The sequence below is a fragment of the Caenorhabditis elegans genome, chromosome V, assembly GCF_000002985.6.
Source record: "Caenorhabditis elegans chromosome V".
Classification (NCBI taxonomy): Eukaryota; Metazoa; Nematoda; class Chromadorea; order Rhabditida; family Rhabditidae; genus Caenorhabditis; species Caenorhabditis elegans.
The window spans coordinates 2,939,039-2,955,804 of NC_003283.11; the positions used below are offsets into that span (position 1 = coordinate 2,939,039).

Genomic DNA, 16,766 nt, shown 5'->3' on the forward strand with positions numbered 1-16,766 from the left:
AAAAGTTTGCCTGTAAATCTACTTCTGGTTTTTGTCCGCAAAAAAACACCTTTTTTTAACTTCCATGCTATACTGTGACGACATAAGAATGCATATGAAAAAATGAGATATTGTTTTTGGCAACGAGAATTATTGAAGAAACAAATGAAATGTCATAAAGTATTATCCTGAAACAACGTTTGAGATTTTACTCAAGAATATAAAATTGCTACTGACCCGATTTCAGGAGTTTTTGAAAAGAAATAAGAAACAGAGATCGAAATTTATATTTAAAGGTGGTTTGGAGGCGCTCAGTGGTAGTTGTTTGAATATAATTACAATTTTCCAAACACGATAACTAAATCGTAAATACACAAATCAATAAAAATGAGTAAAATAAGGAAATGTGGGGTGATACACAACATGATTTTTTCATTCACTTTTGAAAAAAAAACCTTCATAAAGTTTTGGAGCCGACGTCAATCGTTGAAACACTAGTAATGATTTTGGAACAAGTTTAGTGTGAATATGAACAAAATTAATTGCGAGTTGAAGGATGTATCATGATAAACAATTGTCAAGCCTCTATTTCGTCATTACTATACCAGTAGCCAAACAATCCCCGTTCATCTGTAGAACCTGAATTTTCAGATTTAACTTTCAGATGTTCAACTTCGAAATCACTTTAGCTTTTGTTCTGCAGTATATGGATTTTTTAAGTTCCGCGCGATACTGTGAAGACATAAAAATGCATATAAAAAAGTGTGAAAAGGTATTGGCCACCAGAATTACACTGAATATATACGAAATTTCGTGCAAAATTATCCTGGAAATGATAAAATCTGAATTTTCGCTCAAGCTAATCTGCAGATTAAAAAAATTTACTTACATGAATCCGGGAGTTTCTGAAAAAAAGTAAGAAGCACCGATGGAAATTCCAATGGGAAATTGGGCGATGAAGAACACGCACGTCAAGAATAAAACCAGTTGAGTGTTTTTCGAGGAGTCGTTCACTTTTTTTGAAGAGAATAATCGTTTTCTATTCGCTTCGGCTTTCCAAAGTTCTTTCACAAGAAATACAGTCACAATTGGAAAGATGAAACAAGGTATTATCTGTAACGGGGATTAATGTTATATTGGGGAGCTGGGTGTCTTCTAACAGGCGTTTGACCGTAGAGCTCCGAGCAACTGAACTTTAGTTTCTGGAAATTGCGCAGCCGACATCGAACAAAGTCAGCGAAGGACCACTCGCGCCCGCATTTCTCTTGTCTTGGGGGCTCTCGCACACGCATATCACGGAATACTATTCACGCATTTTCAATTCAAGATATAGATTTTCTGGTTAGGATTGTGCTGACGTCACATTTTTCTGGACGGAAAATTCTCGCATTTTTTGTAGATCAAACGTAATGGGACATCTTGACACCACGCATGACCTGATATTATAGTAAAACTTGTTTATATTTTTATGAAGTTGCAAAAAGTGGTTTTACTAAGTTTTTGCAATCTTTTTGAAAGTTGTCGATCAAGAAATTTTTTTTTATTCTTATGGTCAGCTTATGTTTCAATTACTAATATTCAAACATTGAAGGGGTCGCAACAGTGCTGCAGTTTTTTAAAAAAAGACGAAAACGCAGTATAAATTTTGGCACCGTAGGAGTGGTTTTTAAAAGTTTTCCCACTGGCACAACACAAATATCAATTTTTTAAACGTTTTTGTTGACCTTTTTCCTAATTCAAACTAACCGTAGAGACCACTGAATTGATTAAAGTATATATTTTCAGAATCATGCCATCATTCTGTTTGTAAGACGCAGATATGTCCAGATAATAAAAAAGTACTCCATCCGGATCACACGAAGATGTGTGGTTTTGTGACGTTATATCAGACCCGAAAAAGGTGGCTATTGAAATTGGGCCGAAGATCAAATTTATACAAATCATTGTAAATAATGATGTTGGTGGGTGTGCAAGTCTTTCGTATTTTGGATTCATAGGATTTCGTATGACCAACGTTCTAATCAGTGCAATCGAGAATAGGAGCCATGTCGAAGATCGTTGGGAATGATCTTTGACAACTAGAAGGATTTTCTCCAAATATACGTTGAAATACCACTTTGACTGCATGCATGGATCAAATATGTATTCTATCGATGGACCATATGATTGTTTCATTCTGAAGAGCATTGAGCATATATCGAAAATTGAAATAAAAGCCATGATAATATTGATAGATGAACTCCGTAAAGGCTTTCGGATGAGAATCAAAAAATGAAAAATGTTTATGAAAATGCTTGCAATGGAGAGATAATGTTCATAGTTAAAAACGTGTCCTGATATCTTACTGAAAATGAAGCAAATTCATCTAACCATAAATATTTGCCAGAGCTTAAACTCACAAAAGTCGAGCCTCAAATTGGCATAGAAAAATTGCTGTGGCGTTATCATATCCTGGATAGTTTCTTTGGTAGGCATTGCATGTCGACATTTTGTTTCTGTTAGGGTTGCAATCCAAAAATCCAATTTTTGTTTAAAAGGTGGTGTAGTCGAATTTTTTTATTGCTTTATTAGACTCTGAAACGACCGAATTTCATAATGAAATTTCTTGAAAACTTCTCAAAAAAAAGTTATGACGGCTCAAAAAATAGCTTAAAACTGGTTAAAGTTTGAAATTTGACTTGTCAGCAGCTTGAAGCTGACTGTTTTGAAATCACCGTATATCACCAAAATTGGGTATACTAGTTAAATATCTTGAGTTTTCAACTCGATTAAGGCTTTTTAAAGTTGATGGACGGGAGATTTGATTTAAAAAAATGAAAAATTAACACTACATACTCAAAATTAGACTGTGATTTCAAAAAAGTTTTTAGTCTCCAGGTGCTGCAACATTGACAAGTCAGTCAAATTTCAAATTTTAACTAATTTTAGGTATTTTTTTGAGCCGTCATAGCTTTTTTTTTTGAGAAGTTTTCAGGAAGTTTCATTATGAAATTCGGTGTTTTCAGACAATTTTGAGTCTAATAAAACAACAAAAAAATTTGACTACACCACATTTAATGCCGGATGTAAGCCGTCCGGTTTTTTTAATTTCTCAGAGTGTAGTGGGGATAGTTGAAATTTTGTTTTTGTGAGTCAGGAATGCACAGTTAAATTAAATATTTTCACCAATTTAGTTGAAAATCAGAAATTTTTGGCCCAAGCTTTTGGAATAATTTGAAAGTTTTTGAATATACCTATGTATGTGAAACGGGTTTTCTCTGATATTTTGAACAAAGCGCGGAGCTGATAAAAACACAAGACAATGTTTTTCGTCGTGTTATTATGAATCAAAAGAAAAAATTCGAGAAAAATTAATTAGCTTCAAGAAAAAAAAACATAGATGTGTTAGAAATCTCTTTGATTCATCTCTAACCAGCTAGATCAAAACAAGATGTTCTACCGATAGTGAAAAAAATATTTATTCTTAAAACACTTGAATGAAAAGCTATACAAATCATAGTAAATTAACATACAATTGTAGCAATTTCCACTCGTCCTCGGCATTTTGTCAACCTCACTTTTTAAAAACTTGTCGCCTTGCAGAACTAGTGTGAGTGACTTGAATCACAGTTGCTTTGTTTTTCTAAATCTACAAAATGTTGCATCAAGCCTGAAACATACCCGAACCTGAGTCAAATATCCACAGGACACTACTTGCTTTGCAGCAATCCGATATTGAGATGACATGAAGAAGCAAACTATGCAGTGGGTAGCTGTATTTGCAGACAGGAGCAAGGAAAAATTGTAGTAGAAGTAACTCATTATTGATCTAAATCATAAAACAACCCGGTTAAAATTTAATAAAAGATATTTATCGCGCGGCCGACATTTCGCTGGTTGCATCAAAAACGGAGTTCCTCGATGCCTTAGTGGCGTCACTCAGGCAATGATCAACTCACTTCATTCCAGGAACATCGAGAAAAAACCAAGTTGCACCCAATGTTATTCCAAGCGGAAATTCGGCGATAAAAAACGTAATAGATATGTAGAATACCAGTCTAGTAGTTTTTCTAGAGTCATTTACATTTGCAGTGGAAGAAAGATTTTTTCGCTTTTTATCCGATTTCCAGAGCTCGACGACCAATAGGAAAGTTACTATCGGGAAGAGCACGCAGGGAATTATCTGGAATTTAGAAAACCCTGTAGTTAGGCCTAACGAAAAGAAATTACATTTGAAACGAGCCCGTTAACAATTGAAAATATTTTCAAATAATACCCATCATTATCCGCAAACATATCAGATATAACTGTGTAGTAAGTTGTTTCAGTTGAATTACAAAATGATGGCACAGAACTTTTCATTAGTTCATATTCCAGAGAAAAGACCACTGAAATCGGAAGACTCAAAAATAATATTCCGAGAATTGCAAAACCAGAGAGGGCAGGACCGGCTAATTTCTGGTAGCTTTGGTTCAGAGGATTTCTGATGACTAGTGTTCGAATAAGCGCGATGAGAAAGCAAAGCCACGTTGAACACCGCCGGGAATAGTCTTGGAGGACTTGAAACGAAGTTTCGATTATTACAAAAGTATATGTTTCACTTTGAAAACAATCGTAATAATCTCGGAGAAATCGCTCGACGATTTTCTTGAGTTCTGAAAAAAATGTGCAAATGTCTAAAATAGCCACTGCAGTCATAATGATATTTATGGAGGAGTTTCTCATAGATTTTCTTGTCAGAATTGCAGAATGTAAAATGTTTACCAAAATACAAGTAATTGAAATGATAGACTCATATGACAGAACTTTCTCTGTGAAAACTCTGAAACTCTCTGATCTTGAAATACCTTTCTTTTGATTTATATGACACTTACGCCAGATATCTTTCGATTCGGTATAGCCGACGAGCAGTAGAATGCTCAAAGCCCGGAAAATCAATTTGAAGATATTTGTCACTAATCATTGTTGTAAAACTAAAAACTTTTTGATATCAAAAGGAATGGAAAAACAGAAAGCCTCCAGAAATTTAATTTTTTTTTTTGATTTATTGCGGAAGGAATTGAAGAACGAATATTTTACTCAAAAGCTGGAACTAAAAAAAGGGAATTGTCTCAGAAAAATATATTATTAAATCGAAGACGGAAGCTGCAGAAATGATAATTATCCCTTAATTTTCAGGCTACGTTCAGACATCACTTTGAAGCATGGCCGGGTGGCAATTGCTCCAGCAATGGCCAAAGTTGTCAAAAATTTCCGATTTCAGCACATCCCTGTTGTGATATTTGAGCATTCTACTGCTCTTCGGCTTTGTTGATTTGTAGGAAAAAAGGTAAGGTTTGTAAAAAAACATAGTTTATTAAAAAAACTCCTTTTATGAAAAAATTATTTGATAACAATTTGAGTAATTACCACAGAATCTATATCGATATTTTTCAAGGGTTGTTTTGGTTTAGATTTCCAGAAATATGACAAAACGAACTGCCGATAAGGATGATGTATAATGAGTACAGCGACTGTAGATATTAAGCCATGAATTGAAGCATGAAGAATTGACAAATTGGTTAATGCTGGAAAATTGGTTTTTTGTTTAAATTTACCCACAAATTTATTCCGAACCTTGATTATAATAATTAAAATCAACAGCAAACCAAATATAAAAAGCGGTCGGTAACATGAACAAAACAGGAATTGAAATTTGTAGAAGTATGCTTGCCAAAAATTTAATTTGCAACTTTCTCGTGGTCTTTGAAGTAAACGAACGAATCGAGAAAAACAAATAGTAGACACAACATGTCAAGTAAAACAAAATTTGAATCACTTCTACCACAACTCCTAATACTGTGAAGGCAATTAAAAAATGAATATGATAATCATCGATGCACAATACAAAAATATTGGAAGCCGTGAAAAAGTCTTGAGAAGGACATGGAAGCCGTCTGAGAACTTTAAAGAGTGCTTCTTCCTGGTTTGCTGGTATGAAAAATGTGAATGATGCTGCGTAAAATACTCCAATCAGTAGTTTTGTTAGATAGTAAATAGTTTTCGTACTTTTCCGAGTTATTTTGAACTTGTTGAATGGAATTGCGTTATTCCGATTTTCTACCAATATTGTTGTAGATAATAACATGACTGAAACAATTTTTTGATTTTGTGAAATTGATTGCGCGCTGTGTGGTCTGACGCGATCTCGCTCAATGTCGGCTGCGGATTTTTAAAATGTATCTGATGGGAACTGTTCCAGCTTCCAGATTGCTACACTTCCGGATACCTAAACTTACAATTCAGACTCTGAAATGCCAGCCAAGCCTGAATTTTCGGTGGGACACCCAAAAAGTTCAACAAGCCAACTGAAAATCCCGTGAGAGTTGGAAGAAATATATATGGTGTCCCGAGGCAATTCAAAAACACATCCGCCAGACACGTCCTGAATATTTCTACATGTGCACAGTCAATGTTTGTGATGTGTATACTTACCAAACATGGAAATTGAAAAGCGGAATTCGATAGGTTGACATTTCCTTTGGGCTTTTGTATAGGATACAGTAACCTCCAAAAAGATAAACTGGAAGTGAAAATGCAGTCAAAAAATGGGAAGTGTAAGAAAAGTCTTGCCAAGAGCACAAAAACGTATCGCATCTTGGACATGTTGTATAGTTTGTTAAGTAATACTCACGGAGACTAGACATGCTCACACGATTTTCACAAAAAAAAACTGTGAAGTGAATAAACCCAGTTTTTTGGTCGATATGACAGTTGTTTTCTATAAACAAAAAATGACAAAAGTTTTCTGAGAACAGGATGACTCAGTTGGTTATCTCAACAAAAATAAAGACAACTAAGAACCTAGTGGAGTAAATGAGGAAGCACGGTCATTGTGAAACATCAAATACCCTCTGTTTCCAACCTACAAAAGCAATATACTCATATTTTCATAATTACTTCAATTTATTTTCATAATTACTCCAAAAACGAGGAAAAGGAAAAATGTTTTACAAGCTGTAAGTTTTGAAGTGAAATTGCCGAATACGTAATACTTCAGAATACGTTCGCCAAATTCGATAGAAACACAAATCCAGAATCAATAACATAACAGTTATACAAAAAAAATCTACCGCGTGTTAATCGTAAAAAAAAACGGTAGGGATTCCATGGGAGGCAGGCGCGGTAGGGCCTCAAGCCTGCTGCCGACCTGCCCGCAGGCCTCTCGCCTCATTTCTGTACCACATAGTGTGTAAGGTGGTTTTATCTCCGCGGCCGACACTTTTCAGGTTCCGCGCCGCACTACATGCAGGCGGCGCGAGGCAGGCGGAGGTAGCCGCAAGGCGGGCGCGGCTGGCATTTTGGCTCGGTTCGTGTCCAGTGGTGCAAATAGCCGACCCGATGTTTTCAAAAGTTGAATTTAATATATCGCGTTGGAACAGTATACATATATTAAAATTGACAATTTTTTTTCAATTTTTATACTTGATTTTTTTTTAAATTTTGGTTATGTATTCAATAATTTTTTAGAAATTCAATAGGTATTCAATTGGCTCCAAATATCCAATAATTTTTCAAGTAGCACTTCTTGATTTCTAATTATTTCCGTAGCACATTACTACTACTGCATCCTGTGAAAATTACCTGAACGCCTCATTTGTTGGGTTTTGTTTTTGAGTCAGTGTTTTTGAGCCCAGAGAAATTAAATTTTTGTTAAACTTAATTTTGTAAATCTGATCTAGTCTATCTCTGATTTTTACCGCGCTAGATTAATTCAATAAAATTGCAATACTCACATTTCCTGTATCTCGACGGAAGGTGGAATTTAGTTCTAGGCGTGTTCTGGTTGCTTGATCACCTCTCACTGTCAGTAAAATATACAAAATCGTCAGCGCTTTTTTGGTGCAACTTTTTATTTAATTTGGAGTATGTGTTCAAAATTACAAATATACCTTTTGAAAATATAGTTTTAAAAGTGACCAAATTTTACCAAATCTGGTAATCATCAACCTTAAATGTACCTAAATCGATTAAAAAACGCAAGATAATTAATTTGAACGCCCTTAATTAGAGTTTCCAACCGCTGCGACATTGGCAAGTCGGTCAAAATTCAAATTCTGACTAATGTTATGTCATTTTTGAGCCGCCATAATTTTTTTGAGAAGATTTCAAGAAGTTTCATCATGAAATTCGGCGTTTACCAACAATTTTGAGTCTAATAAAGCGATACAACAATTTCGACTGCACCACCTTTTCACGTTTAGCCATATTTCAAATAATTTCAGAGAATTCGTTCCGATCATAATGCACCAAGAGTATACAATATCATTTGCTAGTTTAGTGATTAATACCTTCCATATCATAATTCTCACCAGTGCTGCTATGCGGAACTCTTCCATAAATCTCATTATGGCTGCGGTTGCAATTTTTGACATATTCACATTGTTTCCAACTTTCGAGCGTTTCATTTCGGAATTTATCAGCTCGTTTCATCGCTGCTCACAACCACCTTCATACTCTGAAGCGTTCATGGAAATATGCAAAACGGAATTCAAAGATTTTTCGCAAAAATGCTCTACATGGCTATGCTTTTTTATTGCTCTCATTCGAACATTGGTAATCCGTAACCCTCTAAATCCAAAGTATGAGAAATTGGCACATTCAAAATTTTCGATTTATTTTATAATTGTAACAGTTCTGTTCAACATGCCATTCACCGTTTTAGGCTTTTTGAAATACGAAATAGTTGAAATGGACTTTTTGTACGAATGTGTTCGAGTTATAAATGGAAAACAATATGTTATGGTTATCTCCAAGTTTTACCGGCATAACAAAGTACTTATAGAATTTCTGGAGACGCTCAATTCTCTTATTTCCAAAGTGATTTCTTTTTTTTTAATGTTAAAGCAAAACCAATTTTTAAAAAAATTCAGATTAGTCCTTGTCTGCTTTTTCCGATAGTCACAATATTTTTAATTCGAGAAATCAAAAAAGCTGATGAAAACAGAAGAAAAATATCATCCTCTTCTTCGGCCAAGACTTCGGATTCTCGAAAAACATCTCGATTGGTGTTATACATGACAGTTATGTTCTTCGTTTCCGGTTTTCCATACAGTGTAAACTCTGTAGTTGGCTACTATTTTGTACATGTTCCCGGTATATGGTCAGTTTGATAATTTAATTTTTTATCACGTATAAAAACATATCTAAAATTTCAGGCAAATCCTACAACAGATCGGGTTCATGCTGTCACTTTTATTAAAGTTGAACACAATGTCCCATTTTGTTGTATGTCTTTGTATGTCACATCAATATCGGCAAACTGCAATTGGTATCTTATTCTGTGGACATTTAGCATTTCAAGATAAAAAGTCAAGTGTAGTTGGTGTATCTCAAAACAATTCTAGAAAAGCTTCATCAACAATTAAAGCAGTGTCCTAAAGTTTGATTGGTTGTTTTTCTTAATTTGGTTTATTTAGTTACACTTTAATAATAAAAGAAATAATAATAAAGACTTGATATCATACTCAAACAAATTACAATAAAAATGAATTACTCACTAATTTAAAGAAATTCAATAATAGTTGTCTGGAAAAATTTTCTAACTCTTTTTAAAGCTGAATATTGAGTTACCAGCCGTTCGCACGCGCACAGCGCGTGCTCCGACTGGCGTACGCTAAATTATTTTAAAAAATTGTCAAGTACTAAGACTTTTGTAAAGTTGGATTTTTTATTCTGGGGTTTTGCGGACCTTCAACAAAGTTCTAGTAGCTTACTAAATTTTCTAGATTTTTTTAGAACTTCTGAACGTTTTCTGATTTTTCTAGGCTTTACTCTAGAATTTTCCTGAATTTTCTAGAAAGTTGTAAAAGTTTCAAGGAAGGTCAAAAGACAAAAACTCACTTTTTCTTGAATTTGAGAATCCCTACAGCAATATTACAGTACCCCGACCATAACCTTCCACTAACCTCAAACCAATATCCCTTCAAAAGGTGAAAAATCAATTTTTCCAAACTACAGTAATCCTACAGTAATCCTACATTACTTCTACAGTAATTCTCTCAAATTTTCCAGAATGTTCTGGAACAGTCTAGAATTTTCCAGAAATTTCGTGAAATGTCTCGAACTCTCCCGATTTTTCCAGAAAGTTCTAGAACATCCCAGAATTTTCTCGAATTTTCTTGAAGGTTCTAGAATATTCCAGAATATTCCAAAACTTTCCAGAAGGTTCTAGAACATTCCAGCATTTTCTCAAAATTTACTGAAGGTTGTAGAACAATACGATTTTTCTAATATCCTTTCAACAGACGAAAAGTCAATTTTTCCCAAACTACAGTAATCCTACAGTAACCCTACAGTACCTCTACAGTACTACTACAGTACCCCGACAATATCCCACCACTAACCTAAAACCGATATCCCTTCAAAAGACGAAAAGTCAATTTTCCCCAAACTACAGTAATCCTACAGTAACCCTACAGTACCTCTACAGTACTACTACAGTACCGCGACCATATCCCACCATTAACCTAAAACCAATATCCCTTCAAAAGACGAAAAGTCAATTTTTCCCAAACTACAGTAATCCTACAGTAACCCTACATTACCTCTACAGTACTACTACAGTACCCCGACCATATCCCACCATTAACCTAAAACCAATATCCCTTCAAAAGACGAAAAGTCAATTTTTCCCAAACTACAGTAATCCTACAGTAACCCTACATTACCTCTACAGTACTACTACAGTACCCCGACCATATCCCACCACTAACCTAAAACCAATATCCCTTCAAAAGACGAAAAGTCAATTTTTCCCAAACTACAGTAATCCTACAGTAACCCTACAGTACCTCTACAGTACTACTACAGTACCCCGACCATATCCCCATACTAACCCCAACCCATAATAACTTCAAATGCCTGAAACACATTGTCTCTGAAAAGTGTGACGTCACAGACTACAAACTATGGACAGACCCACAATATTTTTTTATATATAAGTAATGATGTTTTGATATTTCTTATTGTTCATCAAGCAGACCGTTTAGCTTGAAAAGCGAATTTACAAAGTAGCCAATATTTTATTGGCTAGAAATGATCAAATATATTATCTTGTACTCAAAAAACGTTCAAGGTAGAGTAGCACCAGTGTGGAAAGTGTTGAAAACTACTCATATGGTGCCGAAATAACCGAAAATCGTAATAAAACTTTTCAAAAAATATTGGAAAATTTTTTATTTACCGTCAAAAAGTGACAATTAATCACTTTTTGCCACTCGTAATTTTGGAAGTTGTCCAAAAAATTTTCCTACATTTTTTATACTGTAGTTTTATTTTAGTTATTCGAATTAAAACATAGTAGGGGTCGGAACATGCGTCATTGCTTTGAATTTCCTCAAAAGCTCTTATTTTTCAAAACTTCGGCAATGTGCCAAAATTTTGACCGGAAATTTTGAAAAATCTAAAATTTTTCGTTTTGGATAAATTTTTTACAATTAATGGGAACATTTGAAAGTTTCTCAAAATGTTTTATAGCGGCTCGGAGTTTCAAAAGCCATTTTTCATTAAAATAAGTTATTGAATACTTGCTCCAGAAACTTTTTTTCGTGTCTAATGTTATTTTTTGAATTTTTGCGATCACGCGAATGATTTGAGACGTTTTCCCGAAAAAAACTTTATTCTGAGAAATAAGGAGAAAATATTTTTTGAGAGCATTCTGACGTTTATGTATTTTCAAAGCTGCTTAAAATTGTTTAACGGCGATGAAATGATTCGAGTTCCGCTTGACATTCTTGTTTTCTGAAAATTCGAATTTCAATGGTTCTGAAAACAATTTTTTGCATTACAGGGTAGATACATCCACAGGTGAAGACGTGAATAGTTGTACTTCGATACTGGGAGGACATAAATAGACAAACAAAGAGATGAGTGCATGTGTTCAATGTTATTAACATAGAGAAAATATATCCAAATTGATTAAGCATGTTGCTGAAAACTCAGTCCAGAAATAGGGATGCCTCTAGTACTCGACTCCCTGCCACCTTCGCCTGCCTCGCCTCGCGCCTCCTATATACTGCGGAATAGAAACAGAAAATGCCGGCCCCGGAGAAAGAATGGCGAGAGGCGGCCAGGCTTCAGGCAGGCGTCAGGACGTGAAACCACGCCTACCTTCCATAAAAGCCCTAGTTAGATAAAATATCTTATTGTCAATTGGTCACTTACTGTGCACCGGGTGCAAGTATGAAGATCCCCGCACTACCCACGCTTAGTCCATATGGAAACTGGACTATGAAAAACATAATTGCTACGCATAACACTAGTCCAGTTTTTCCACGAGAATTCCTATTGTTTGGTACAGATGACATTTTTGCTTTCTTTTTACTGGTTTTGAATAAGTTCCATACAAGTAGGCATGTAACGATCAGAAGCAAAATGCAAGGAACTATCTGGAAATTAAGTTTTATTAAAGTGGTAATTTTGAGTGACCCAACATCTGAAATAGACGAGTTGAACAAATAAAAATATTCCATTATGACGCCGTCGTTTTTCATAAAAAGTTCAGACAAAACGTTAACAATATAAGTTTTGTTTGGAGCACAGGAATCACGAGGCAGGCTCTCAATAAATTCATTTTCAAGGAATTTAAACATTGAAATTGGGAACGTTGCTACACAAATACCAGTAATCACAATAATTGATGCTTTAGGTTTGCCGAGTGCCTCATACTTTGAGCTTAATGGATTCTGGATTATTAGTGTTCGAATAAAGGCAATAAAAAATATGAGCCATGTTGAGCATCTTCTTGAGTAATCCTTCACTACAGTGAGCAATGCTTTAGTTAGAACTAAACCATATGTGTCTAAGGACAAGCATTCAAAAAATATGTCCTTATACCGCTCAAATAATACTTCAATTGGTAGCAAAGAGGTAAAAATATCGAAAAATGCAACTGCCGCCATTAATATATTAATTGAAGATGTTCTCATTGGTTTCCTTGTGAGAATGAAAAAGTGAACTAGATTTATCAAAATACTTGATATTGATATTTCGTTCACATGGGCAAGAAGTTTGTCAGAAAATGGACTTAAGTGTTTAGTTTTTAGATAACTTTCAAATACGGGTAACTTACTAAAATGTTTTCTCGAATTTGCAAAGTGATTTTGCCGTCGATTTTTGAATTCCTTCGTAGTAGAATTCAAGATCAGTGCAATCCGATATATACATCTTGTTAATCCTGATAAGAAGTTAAAAATTGAAAAAAAATTTTTAAAGAGTTAAAAAATAATAAAAGAATAAGTTATGCCAAAAACAAAAATATCACGAAAAATGACAAAAAAATGTTCAATAAATTTCTGAACGACTTATCAGAGAGTGGCAGCTTAAGTCAGAACACCAGGATTTAATTCAGATTTACAAATTAGATTAGCATAAGAAATTGTGAAAATTGGTAGAAAGTGAATCAGAATAATGTGGTCATGATTGGTGAATGGGAAAATTAGTGTTTTTTAAAATTAATTTCTTTTTCGAAAAGTTATGACTTATAGTTTACTTATCGTAGGGTTTTTGACAGAGATGACCAAGTAACAATATTCCTGCTCGCAATAATTACTTTCTGAAGTTTCAATTAGACAAATGTTACACTTTATAATGAGAAAATTCAACAATGAAAAAAAAAAGATTGTTATGCAAAACACTTATTCAGTTTTGCTCCGAGAATTAATTTTTTTACTTACAGACACAATATTTGCCCTCTTTTTAGCGGTTTTCCACAAATTCATAATAAGTAATAATGTTACAATTGGGAGCAGTATACCCGAAATTATCTGAAATTTTTGTGATCAACAGAGAACATTGAATGCGAATTGATCATACATCTGACAAATCAAATGAGTTGAATAAGGAAAACATTTCTCCAGAAACCCGTTGTTTTCATTGATATAAAAAAGCTTTTTTTGTTTTGAGAACGATATCTTGTTTGCGTGGGATCACTGCTAATTGGAAAAATGGCTTCAAGCCCACCGGCTCATGTTTCATTTCCAAATTTTTTTTTCTCGTGGTTTTTCGAACTGAAAACGCAGCAAAATTGCTCAACTATATACTCAATTTTTATTTGAAGAAAAACAACAATTTGGGCTGATCTATTGTGCGCGGCAAACCCTAATTTCATTTTCACAGAAATCCTATAAATTTGAGCTTGATTGCCAGGGAACAGATATGATTTACGCGGACTGCAATGACCTCGATCGTTTCTACGGTGGTTTTCGGAAATCTATGGCAAAATCGTTATGCAATTTCGAACGAAATGTTGTGTGAGTTTTTAGAAACTGTTTGAGTTTTAGTCTAAGATGAATTATAGAACATTCTCGTTCTACATTACCGGATATGTCTATGAAGTATCAATTTTGAGTATCTTCATAAATGTTCTTCATTTATTTATTCTGACAAGAAAACCAATGAGAGCTTCTTCGATTAATATTTTAATGGCTGCAGTTGCATTGTTTGATATTCTGACATTTTTACTAGAAGTTCAACTTTTTCTGGAACAATAAAGTTATTTAATTTTCACATGCTTCCCGACAGATACCTACGGTCTAGTTTTAACCCGAGCTCTGTTTATTGTAGTGAAGGATTACTCGAGAAGATGCTCGACATGGCTTATCGTGTTTATTGCTTTGATTCGAACACTAATAATTCGGAATCCATTTTGCCCCAAGTATAGTTTGCTGGGAAAACCAAAAGCATCGCTTATTGTGATTGCTGGAATATGTGCAGCAAGTTTGCCAATTTCTATTTTTAAGTTTTTCGAAATCCAGTTCGTTTCTGTGACAATGAGTAAACATCATTGTGCTCCTAAAGGATCATATTATTTTATTGCTTCATCGGAACTTTTCCTGAAAAACAATGGATTTCTAGCAAAATATTTTTACCTTTTCAACTCATTTATGTCGGATGTATCTAACTATTCAAGATTAATTATTTTGTAATTAGTGAAATTTCAGTTAATTACGTGTATTCTACTTCCGATTATTTCTTGCTTACTTGTTATGGATTTATTGAGAACAAGTAGAAGCAGAGCAAGAATGTAAATCTGAATTAAATCCTGGTGTTCTGACTTAAGCTGCCACTCTCTGTTGTTTGTCTAATCATGTCCTTTCAATATCGGAGTACCACCCTGCACACGCTCTCATTTGGATATATCAGTTCGGTAATTTTGAGAATTTTTATCACAAGCATGTATCATCCTCAACAAATTTTAGAAAAAGAAAATTGCACCCAAGACCAAAGCCAGCTCATCATTGCAAAAATATTAAAAAATTAATTATTTCAAATAAGAATTTTGCAACCTTATATTAAAATTTTGTCTCGTGAATTATTTTATTAAAGTATGTACTACAATTAAAATAATTTAAAGCCTTTATAACTAGTTAATGAATCATCACAACCGAAATACAGTCCACTTTTTTAACGGTTCGTTTCCGGAAAAACAGAAGAAGAGATAGTGCATACTCCCTGTAAGGTCTGTGCACTAAAATCATCACAACACACGTTTCCAAGCCAAAAAGTGAAAACATGATGCTCATAAAATTGTTAAGAACTTGATTATAATACCAGAAAACAAAACCATAAAGCACAATAGTAACTGGTACAAGAATGAAAACAAATGATAAAAGTGATTGCAAAGTTATGGCTATTAAAAAGCTTTTCTGAAGCTGATAGCTTTTCGAAGAGAACTTCATAGAGTCGCGTATTTTGAAAAATTGATAAAGTGTGAGAAAAAAGAAGAGGATAATTGGAGAAACAATAACCACAGTTTCCATTATAGCACAATATCCAACAAGATTTGAATTTAACGACAGGACGAATAGATTCCTATTGTTCACCAGAGTTAGGTTCAAACACGGAATTTCTTTTTGAATATGAATTCGAGCCGATTCTTGATCCGGAATTTGAAAAAATGGCGGCAAAAAATAAAAGGGTACGAGAATCCACATCAGTGGCATAAATATTCTCCGCAACTGTTTCCATATCGAATTTTGTGCAAATACGATGTAGTATCGGTTTTCATAGATTGCAAGGATTGTAACACCAAACGCTGAAAAAAGCAGTTATGATTTCTTCCTAAAACTAAAAAAAAATATCTAGTTAAGTTTTACCTCCCATAAATGTAATTCCACAGTATATCATCAACCCCGGAGCATCAATGAGACCGAGCCCATACCCGGCGTTATGTGGCAAATGAAGAAATGGAATACCGAAGCAACAAATCGTCAAATCAGATAAAAAACTCCAAAAATGAAGATTCATCATCAGCCATTTCACTGATTTCATTTTCTCGGGAGTTTTGAACAATATGCAATAGGCTCCAAAAATACACAGGGGTACTTCGAAAAATGTGATTACATTCGAAACACGTATCAAAAACTCGGGGCTAGCATAGTAGCTGTTTGCATTGTAGCAATTCATTTCCCTGTTGGAAAAATAAAGAAAACCGCGTCGTAGACTAGAAAAATAAGTTGGCAAATAATGGTGTTATGAAAGAAAAAATCTTGTTCAATGGTAATGATCATAACATATTTTGATTTTCAGAAACTAGATCAGAGCACCCAATTTTGACTTTTACAGCTATTTCACAGTTCTAGGAAAGGGATTAAAGAATAATTTGATCAAGTTCGGAGCACCAGAGGTCAAAATTGGCACCCTGACAACAATTTTGAGAGTTTTCAGAAAAACAGTGATTGCATGTTAAAACAACCAAGAGCAAAACACATGTGGTCTTGAAAACGCGGTGATTACAAGTAACGCTTAAAGGTGGAGTAGCGCCAGTG

The 16,766-nt window shown here is 34.4% G+C and overlaps 5 protein-coding genes and 2 pseudogenes across 8 annotated transcripts; 2 read left to right on the forward strand and 5 right to left on the reverse strand.

Annotated features, from left to right (window-relative positions):
- Positions 1-564: 564 nt before the first annotated feature.
- srw-143 (G-protein coupled receptors family 1 profile domain-containing protein) lies at positions 565-2,467 on the reverse strand (the record flags this gene model as incomplete). 2 transcript variants are annotated; one of them, NM_001316816.1, is made up of 5 exons in its annotated part: positions 565-609; positions 664-805; positions 869-1,092; positions 1,726-2,323; positions 2,379-2,467. In NM_001316816.1, the coding sequence occupies 5 exons, from the start codon at positions 2,465-2,467 to the stop codon at positions 565-567; spliced, it is 1,098 nt and encodes a 365-aa protein (NP_001303745.1). The 2 variants fall into 2 exon arrangements, with proteins under 2 accessions (NP_001303745.1, NP_503798.3); NM_071397.3 differs by having other exon boundaries at positions 565-618.
- A 1,065-nt stretch (positions 2,468-3,532) lies between these two features.
- Positions 3,533-4,921, reverse strand: srw-137 (G-protein coupled receptors family 1 profile domain-containing protein; the record flags this gene model as incomplete). The annotated part of the gene is made up of 5 exons (NM_071398.2): positions 3,533-3,601; positions 3,646-3,787; positions 3,918-4,141; positions 4,189-4,780; positions 4,833-4,921. 5 exons carry the CDS (start codon positions 4,919-4,921, stop codon positions 3,533-3,535), a joined length of 1,116 nt encoding a protein of 371 aa, NP_503799.2.
- A 417-nt stretch (positions 4,922-5,338) lies between these two features.
- srh-87 (Serpentine Receptor, class H) lies at positions 5,339-6,664 on the reverse strand. Its single transcript, NM_071399.2, has 4 exons — positions 6,433-6,664; positions 6,237-6,382; positions 5,575-6,087; positions 5,339-5,525 (listed from the first exon to the last, which is right to left on the reverse strand). The coding sequence occupies exons 1-4, from the start codon at positions 6,642-6,644 to the stop codon at positions 5,341-5,343; spliced, it is 1,056 nt and encodes a 351-aa protein (NP_503800.1). The 5' UTR covers positions 6,645-6,664; the 3' UTR covers positions 5,339-5,340.
- A 1,110-nt stretch (positions 6,665-7,774) lies between these two features.
- Positions 7,775-9,378, forward strand: srw-128 (annotated as a pseudogene). The gene is made up of 4 exons: positions 7,775-7,864; positions 8,224-8,817; positions 8,871-9,101; positions 9,157-9,378. Coding segments are annotated over exons 1-4 (1,137 nt in total).
- Positions 9,379-11,673: 2,295 nt separating this feature from the next.
- On the reverse strand, positions 11,674-13,164 carry srw-122 (G-protein coupled receptors family 1 profile domain-containing protein; the record flags this gene model as incomplete). Its single annotated transcript, NM_071401.2, has 5 exons — positions 11,674-11,739; positions 11,787-11,928; positions 12,163-12,386; positions 12,432-13,023; positions 13,070-13,164. 5 exons carry the CDS (start codon positions 13,162-13,164, stop codon positions 11,674-11,676), a joined length of 1,119 nt encoding a protein of 372 aa, NP_503802.2.
- Positions 13,165-14,154: 990 nt separating this feature from the next.
- Positions 14,155-15,251, forward strand: srw-126 (annotated as a pseudogene). Its single transcript is given in 5 exon segments — positions 14,155-14,250; positions 14,298-14,891; positions 14,940-15,014; positions 15,017-15,145; positions 15,198-15,251. Coding segments are annotated over 5 exon segments (948 nt in total).
- Positions 15,252-15,365: 114 nt separating this feature from the next.
- srh-248 (Serpentine Receptor, class H) lies at positions 15,366-16,404 on the reverse strand (the record flags this gene model as incomplete). The annotated part of the gene is made up of 2 exons (NM_071402.1): positions 15,366-16,033; positions 16,095-16,404. 2 exons carry the CDS (start codon positions 16,402-16,404, stop codon positions 15,366-15,368), a joined length of 978 nt encoding a protein of 325 aa, NP_503803.1.
- Positions 16,405-16,766: the final 362 nt, after the last annotated feature.